Below are 9,554 nucleotides of genomic sequence, written 5' to 3' on the forward strand. Positions count from 1 at the left end.
ATTCGTGTATTGATTAACTTTTTTATATCTTGAAAAAGTCTAGACAGTCCAGAAGTTTAGAGAAAAGATAGCTTTATATTGATTTTTAAATTTTAAGATCAGATATTTTTCTTAAAATGGAAAAAAGTTGATTAGTATTGATATTAGGTCTAGCAAATTGATATCAGTGTTTTTTTCATGAAGAAGATTGGATTGAATTATGTTGTTATTCATCAATGTTCTTCATTTTATTATATCCAAAATGAAGTCGTATAGTCGAGTCTCATTGTCAAGATATAGTGGAACAGGCAAAAACCTTTAGGTTACAGAAGTAAAAAATATGAGAACTGAAAAAAATAGTAGAAAATATGATGAATACTTAGTTCTAACTACATCTTTTTAATTGGTTACGCCCAACAGAAAAAGCTTTCCAATTGTTATAAAATTCTTTAATATGACTGGTTTTGTTCTTATTGGATCTAAATGAACCGATCATGTTAAAAAAATTTTTACAATAATTGTTTTTTCTACTGAATACAATCATTATATCGATAGAATGAAGCAAAATGCCGCGCGTAGATGCTACGAGTTATTTCTATCTACGTTACTTGGCTGACTCATTCATCTTACTTTCTTACCACAACTAACTAAGCTGTGTCCGAAAGCAATTACTTAATCTTTAGCATAAATCGCTAAAAGAAACCTGAGCGGGACATTCAAGATCGAAGAAACTTTACGCTCAGAAGACTTCTCATAAAAATTATATAAAAACAAAAAAGAATGAAAAGAGAAAAATATCATTAATGATGTTCAAATCAGACATTACGCGTAAAATGGACTCAAATAGAGAATACTATTTTGAGCGATAAGAATCTAATTATAAGATCCATTGGTAGAGAAGTATCTCTTGTTTCCCACTTTTCTCCCTTTTTTGTACTCTTCTATTTTACAAAATGTATAAAAAGAGTAGTTAGAACCAAGTCCAAAATCCGAGTCCAAAATGCATTCTAAGATAAATTCTAAGGTTTGTATTAATACGTTATTATTACGTATTAATGTAAAAACTGCTATGATTACTTTGAAAAGAATAATAAAAATTGTTTGAAAAAACAAAAAAAAATTGAAGCGAATTAATTAACTTAGTTATTTGCATAATTAGATTAGTTATTTGAATAGATTAGATTAGTTATTTGAATGATTGAATTTGCTAAATAGATTTTGGATCTCGCGCATTTAAACCTGGAATGCTACTCATATTTTTCTTACATTAACACTACTCTAGGTGAAAGTTCACCCATATAAATCAAAATTTTTTTTATATTTTTTATGTTTTTACAAATTACAAAATATAAAATAACTGAACTATCACTATATTTTTATGTACAAAAAATAAATAAATTTTAATGTTAAACAATCTTATAGAATTGTTTTATGCCACTAAAATTTTAGTAGCAAAAACTATATTAAGCTTGAATTAACACTTGAGTGAAATTTCACCCACAATAGTATTCCAGGGTTAATTTACGCGTCGTTGTCATGTACGCGTTGCAAAGAATCGGATAGATGCGCAGTGTCGATTTAATTTTAATTTTCTCTAAGAAAAAGATGAAAATTTGCCTACAGTGTTGTTGAAAATTTGTTTGTGTTGTTGTAGTTTTCTTTTGAGCATCTCATTCTGCTGCCTTAAGTTTGTGATATTAATTTTCAAACTGTTACCAATTTCGGTTAATGACTTAATAAATGTTGCCCCCTGCTTCAGGATGGACACTTTCGACGCTCTGTCATTGCCCGCAACCGCTGGCACCTGCATTCTTAATTGTTCGTAGGATTCTTTCATGTTTATTCGACGTTGTCGCTCCATATTATTATGTAACCGCCTTCTCTCTGTATCCTCAAATGAATCTCGCTGTAACGCGCACTGTCGCATCGAATTTTGATACTGAAATGATGTACTGAATGACTGTTCAGGCTGTTGATGAGCTGAATGTACGTTGTTCTGAATGCGGGCACGTTTCGGAGCGGGACCAGATCGATTGGCTCTTCGTTTTGAGGAACCCGGCGGTCTACCACGAGGTCGGCGAGAGACAGGAGGCTCGTCTTCATCCGAGTCTTCGTATTTTTCTTTGCGTTGGGACTCCAGATCAAAGTGTGCCACCTGCTTTGCGAACGATAATTGCTTTTTGCCAGTTTTGACTGACACGACATCAATGATTGCTTCTTCATCTTCTGCAACAAAATTGACGGATTCGTTTGTTAAATCACTGAGTACAAAGATATGTTACACGTTAAAAAATATCATGTAAATAGCTTAAACACATAATTGTCACGCTGCCGTGATGCAATAAATAATTTAATAGCATTATGCATAAGGTTAATAACGTAATTCGTATAACGAAGTGAATATATTCCTCCATTATAAATATATAACATTTTTTAAATTAGCTTAAAACTTATAATTCGTAGAATGTTCATGAATACAAAAATGAAAAATGTCTACAAAAAATATTTAGCAATTGGCATTAGGATTTTCATAAACTGTATCACGCGTTATAAAAATGGTTTTGGCAATCGAATTCTTCAAGGTTAAATAGAAATTCATATAATTGATCAAATTATCAATTGTTATATATGATAAAAAGTAAATAGATATAAAGTAAATAGAAAATTATATAATCGATATATGATGCAATCGAGTCTTCCTCCCGAAATCGCACGGATATATGCAATAATATTTATAAATTCCCGCGGTCGAATAAGTGCTATAAATCGCGAAATTATGGAATAAATATCTCAGCTCGAAATGTACATACAAAAATTATAACAATTATATAAATAATGAATTAATAATTGGTAAATATAAATAAAAGTAATCCAATAAAATATAAATAAAAGTAATCAAATAATAATTAGAAATAAATATATATCTTGTATTTCAAATTTTATTTGCAATATAATTGTAATATATGTGTCTCAGTTTTTATAAATTATATTCTAGAAAAAAAATTATATAAAATTAATCGAGAATTTAACTACAGGCATTATAATACATACAAATTTAAAAAATATTCAGACAAACTCTTAATTATTGTAACTTTCTGTTACGTAAATAATTTCAAATTACCATAATAAGGTATAATATCTTTCTAAGAAAAAAAAATTATAAGGCGTTGGAAAAAATCCCTTTGAGGAAGAAATCAGAATTATTAACACTGCAATAATTCAGGTTTTAAAAGCGAAGGATAATCGACAACCTTTGACAGCGAGTTTTTTTGAGACCATGTGGCCAAGGAGGCGTTCTGAATGACATACGAAACCGTGGGCGTTTCTGCAAACTATGCCATTCTCGGCGCCTGGCACAATTGATGGAAATCCGGTTGGTCCGGATTCCTCATATGGATGCAACCACGAATTCTCGACAAGGGCACTTCCGCAATATGGTTCGATGTCGTATTCACGAGCATGTAAGAGAGAGATTAACTTCACCTCTCTATTTCTCCTAGCCGTCTCTAACCCATTCGCGTCTCTGAATTGTAGTATAATTCCATTGCAACGATCACTTCGCATCCACCAAGCGGTTTATCTTATCTTTATTAAGTCAATTCTCTCGTTTGGTCCTCGAGATGATTCACATGTAATAAAGCGCAATAAATCATTGTTAACTTATTATGTACAGTGTTTCTGTGTGCTTCCCGAGTTGCGATTACCACACGTAATTCGAAATGTTTTTCAATCCGTTTCATTGATTATACAATCCGCGAGATCGGATAATCTCACGGACACATCGTAATGCTTTTACAATCAAAGAGTTTACGAGGAAAAAAATCTCGCCAACACGTATTTCGTATTATAATTTTCGTCGGCTAATGAACTTATTGAGAAGTTCCTCTTTCCATGCCAAGTTTTATCGGTAATTTTATACTACAATCTTGCGTCCTTCGTTAGCCGCAAGACTGCAGTATGCACGCAAGAACGTCACGCAGCTTCGTGCACCTCTCCCATTTATGGAGTAATAATGAGAGTTTGACAAATAATAATGTTTACACCGGTTTTCAGAGAAAATACATTAATAATAAGTATTATACTGAAATATACGTTTAATAAAAATATACATATTAAGTTTCATTTTCTCTAACTTAATAAATTCAATCACTCGCATTACATTGAAGCATTAAACATACTGTTAAATTACATGACAACATTATTATTGCACTGAGAAAAAAAATGCTGTTGATTCAATTAAGGTCTACATTACGAGCTGTTTATTACTAACATAAATGATTAATTCATGTGTGTATTTTTATTGACGTAAAGGCATAAATTATTATTTCAATAATCAAGGCCTTTATGTCAATAAAAAACATACATGAATTAATTACTTATGTTAGTGACAGCCCGTAATATAGATTTTAATTGAATCAATATCATTTGTTTCTCAGTGTGGGTATTTAATTGTATAAAAATATTTATATGTGCTTACACATTTTATATGCTTATATTTTAACTTTGCTAATTCCATGTACAGCAACTTCTAGTACGCACTAATTTCACGTAGTTACAGAATTCGTTATTAAGAATCAATTTTTCGTTGTTATATCGGAGCTGAGCCACGAGAGATCGCATTCGCGTGGCTATGCCTCGCTAGAGGGAAATGCACGTTAAACTGTGCCATTTAAAGACGAATTCAGCGCTATTCATTTAGAGCTCCCAACTTCCAGCGTGCATACCCTTTTTGGCACCGCTCCATAGGTGCCGTAACATTTCAGCCCGGGCTCATAAACGAGGACAAGCGGAAGGAGACACTCGTCGAGGCACGAGGAAGAAAAGCGAGACGTCGGTCTCGCACGCGCGCGCCTATGCACGTGCACGAAAGCGGCCTCGCGTCAAGGCGCTTCCACGTGCTTGATGCATTCGAACGTATGAATCCCAGCCGAATCTGGCCCGGGGCCAGCACGTCTCGTCTCGTTTCGCCCGCGAAAAGGCGCGAAACGTCTAAAAATAACGATGCAACTGTCCAAGTAGGCGAGGCTCTGATTTACTCTCACGCTCCTATCACCGGCGTTATTCGCGCGATCCGTAATGAGACATCGAATAATAAACACTTAGTAATCACTCGATGTATAGCCACTTAATGGGAATTACTTAAAAGATAAATGCTTGATAAGCTAAAGTCGATAGTTGAAGGAAAGGAATCATTAACGTATCGTCATTTTTTTAAGTATTATTTAATTACGTAGTATTATTTAATTAAATTTACTAAGTGCTTCTTTTCGCATACCATAATGTCTATTATCTATTTAGAATTTCTACAAAAACTAAGTAAATTAAAAAGCTCTTTTTCCCTTTCTCTTTCCTTTTTTACTGTCACTGACATCATGATGCGAATATCTCGGTCGAGGGAGTGCCTCAATTTTTCGTGACGTTCCACATGTTCGCGATATTTAATTAGCACAGTCACGTGTGTCAAGAGTGTGTGTGTGTGTGTGTGTGTGTGTGTGTGTGTGTGTGTGTGTGTGTGTGTGTGTGTGTGTGTGTGTGTGTGTGTGTGTGTGTGTGTGTGGGGAATAAGCGAGAAGAAGCTCGAGCAAGAACGTGACTTGCGTGTGACGGGAACGCGGAAGTCGCGTGTGCAATTGAACGTCAGAATATATGCTAATAATCGCACGACTCTAGGCGCAGCGGAATTTGTTTGTATTGGTATCCGTGTCGTTGTAACGTACGCACACATACAGGGATAGAACATCGCGAATATGCGATCATGCCGCACGGAATGACGTTCTAACGCCACTTACGTTATACGTAACGACTAATTCATTAACCGGTAATCGTCAACCGACTTCTCCCCACAATAAATGTTGAAGTACTAATTACAGATCTCTCGAGGACGTGTGATAAATAACTGAGAACGTTAGCTCGTTGCAAAGTCAATTCCTCTCGACGATCTGTATAGAGATAACTAATAAATGGAAAGAACCATTTTATATCTATATGGAAATAGTTTTGCTGATGAAATATTTATATAAAAAAAAATTAATTTTAAAAAATTAATAAATTTTTGATATTTCAGCAGAATTACTTTCCATGTAAAGATTTAATTAGTTACAGATAAAAATAATTATCTAGAACGCTCAAGCATGATGCAATGTTATAAAAAATTGTAGCATCCTAATAAACATCTTGAGTGTCGTATATAGTTGTTTTCATAGTCCATATAACAAAATTATTTTCAGATCTGTATCTAGCTAAACAGACAGCTTTACAGACTTCAGTGAAACTGTCTTTTCGTGATAACATATATAGTGTTCCCACCAAATCCACCAAGTGGATAATAATTCTTTCCAGATTAGGGATGTATCATTCTTATTTATCACTCTTATTAATCACTCTTATTTATCGATTACATATTACTGACTCACTTGCACGCGCAGCTTAACATATAAACATTTAATGGTAATGAATTACAATTGACGTTACATAAAACATTAGCATCAATATACAATAAAAGAAACACACCAAAAGGCACTGCATGCTCGAATAACCACCTGACTTTGCTAAAAGTTTCTCAACCTATCTATCCTTGTGATATGTCCCATATTAGATTCCATTCTCTCTCCCTCTCTGCCTCTCTTTCTCCAACTCGTCTCGTTTTACGTCTCGTTTTACAAATATCGGTCTTATGAATGCTTGTGTCACACGCGCCGTCGCGAGGAGGCTGCAGAAGTGGTCGGCGGTCCATCGAGATGCAAGCATGTCGATGCAAGCAGCATCTCGATGGAAGAAGGAGGAGTGACGGGGGATCAAGTATTCCGTGAGGCCAGAACGGGGGAAGAGGACGATAGACGGTAGAGAGAGGGATAACATCAATTCGCGGCAGCACGTGCACGGTACAGTCGCGTAAGAACGACCTTGGAGGTCAGTGCTCTCCGCGTAAGCAGGCCATAGTAGTACGTCGACGCGATCGATCATCTCTCCTCTCTCTCTTGCTCTCATTGAAGTAGGCGACGCGGCGCCGATAGAGGAGACCAGAGGAACAGAATGAGGAACAGACAGACAGGATAGGCAGCGAGAGACACGACAAGGAGGAGAGGACTCCTCCGCGCCGTATCGAACGCGACGAAAGCCTCTGCTTAGGAAATGTTTGGGCGTGGATCTGGGGTGAGAGTATATCTATACTCCCGCGCTTCGGTTTTCAGGTGGTAACTCCTTTTCGCCCCTTTTCCCCTTGTCTCTCGGATGTTGGAATGCTGGCGGCTCCTCGTGAAAGTAACGAGCGAGCGCGAAATTCGTGGACGGATAAATCCGACGAAATAGCGTGATGTTTAAAATATTGTCTGATTATTGGAAGGATATCTTGAAGTAATTTATATAAATTATTTTATAAGATGGTTAGACAGTTGGAAAATTTATTCTAATAATATTCAAATATGTAAATTAATATAAAAAAATGTAATAATATTAATACAATTTGTATGCAATATTTCTTCAGTAAAATTAATATTCACAATATGTTAAATTAACATATTTTATTTATTTATATTAGAATTTACATTTTAAAATATATTTTTATGTTATTCATTCATTCATAAAGTGTGTTATTTTGACACTAAAAAATGTTAAATATCGATTTAATACAAAATATTCAAATACATAAATCACATTTTTATGCTCGAAATGTTAAAAATTCAACATAAAAAAAAGAATCAATTCTAATACAAATACAATGTACTATAATCAAGAAAAAGAATTTTACTTAAATTAATTAAGAGAAAACAAATTTTGAAAGTTAGGATTCATTTTCACATTCTATTTAATTTTATTTACAAATAATTTTAAATCGTACCTCAATTCTATTCGAGTTGTTGAGACAAATTTATATTTACATTAAAAATTAACTAGACTCAGAAAGAAAGAAAATTGTAAACGTATGTTTTAAAAAAATTGTAGATAGTGTAGATAGTAATATACATAATAAAACTAATTCAAGGGAATACATACACCATTTTCTTAATTATGATAAGATTAACCCATCAACCTAATTTAAAGTGTCATATCTTTAACGAATTAAAGACCGATCAGTTAAGGTATAGAAAAAAGTTAAATGTAGGTGCTTTGATAAGAGAAGGAGCTAATCTAATCAGAATGACACATAGCAATTAAGGGTTGAGTAGCACGATGTTGAATAACCACATCTAGAACCCTCGAACACGATAGACGATACTCGAGTTTCGTGTTTCGTGCGATAAATATGTAAGTCTCACGATACGCTACGATCCGCGTCCGTTTAGTAATAACCAACCGATAAGCGAGAAAATACGAATTTTCGTGACCTGCGCGAACTTTCCTTCAAGTGGCTTCGATACTGAAACTTCACCGTTATTCACGGATTATATGAATATTATCACTTTCCCGGCACATACAACACTTCGAGATCCAGGAAAGAATATAGAAAAAAAGTTCGTCTAGCGATGATCTACTTCTGTCGACCCGAATGAACTCCCATTCTTGTTGCACTCATAAAATTACTGTTTTCTTTGCGTCATCAAATCTCTCGCATTTCTGTATCTTACGGATTAGTGTAGCTTATTCTCCATCCGATTTTCTAATTTTGATGATATTTTACGATTCGAAAACTAATATCAATTATAAAATAAAAAATAATCAATTATAAAAAAATAATAAAAAAATCAAGCAAAAGTGAAAATGACTTTTTTTGAAATGAGGAGAACTGCGAAGTTTTCCAACAGTTAATTAAAACTTTCCTGCTTTTTAACTTTATAGCGAAGGAAAGGATCTACAAAGTGTTTTCCGCAAAATTGCGATTATATTGGAATTCAAGCAAAGCATCTACGTCAAGAGCTGTTTATACTTTAAAGTAGTCTCGAATGACGATCCTATTCCTCGTGCCACATATGCGAACGTGACGGCACGTTTCTCTTCCTGGTCAGCCGTATATAAGACGAAGCCATAAATCTCTTCATACCCGAGCCTTGTAATGCCTTGTAACCAACGAGCTTCCAATCCAGTTACGAAAGTAAGTACAAAGCGTCGCACAAAGCGAATTGAACGCCTGAATCCGTCGATTCATGAGATGCCGAAATAAAAAATAACAATAAGGAATATATATCAATAAAGAATAACAATAGGGAAATACATAAAAATATAATGTTATAAAGAGCATGCCACGCGCATGCAACTCATATCGCGACGCGTGTTATCGACGAATCGAGTTGAGATTGTGCGGGCAAAAAAAATAAACATTCTAATTATTGAACTAATGAAAATGCTCAATTTTATATTATAATTGGTTATTAATTAGTAACGTTGTATGCAAAGGGAATTAATATATATATGAAACTTTGTTTTGTCAGTGATCGAAACAAATATTATATAATATTATATAATCGTATAATATTATATAATCATATAATATTATATAATCATATAAATTTAAAAAAGAACACTTGAGTAAAATTTCATTGATGAATACATCAATTGCACCAGTAGCTGAATTTCTAGTAAAATAATTTTTTAAATTCAATTTTCAGTTTTTACAATCATGAAAATATATTACAATTATA

At 33.9% G+C, this 9,554-nt stretch overlaps 1 protein-coding gene across 1 annotated transcript in view; it reads right to left on the bottom strand.

Moving 5' to 3' along the window:
- Positions 1–1,557: 1,557 nt before the first annotated feature.
- Positions 1,558–9,554, bottom strand: part of LOC108684399 (putative mediator of RNA polymerase II transcription subunit 26) — a 33,606-nt gene continuing 25,609 nt past the window's right edge. Inside the window, exon 3 of the mRNA XM_018188682.1 lies at positions 1,558–2,205. Coding sequence (XP_018044171.1) covers positions 1,574–2,205 — 632 coding nt within the window. The 3' untranslated portion in view covers positions 1,558–1,573. The remainder of the gene's footprint in view (positions 2,206–9,554) is intronic.

Source organism: Atta colombica, unplaced genomic scaffold (assembly GCF_001594045.1).
Source record: "Atta colombica isolate Treedump-2 unplaced genomic scaffold, Acol1.0 scaffold134, whole genome shotgun sequence".
Lineage (NCBI taxonomy): Eukaryota > Metazoa > Arthropoda > Insecta > Hymenoptera > Formicidae > Atta > Atta colombica.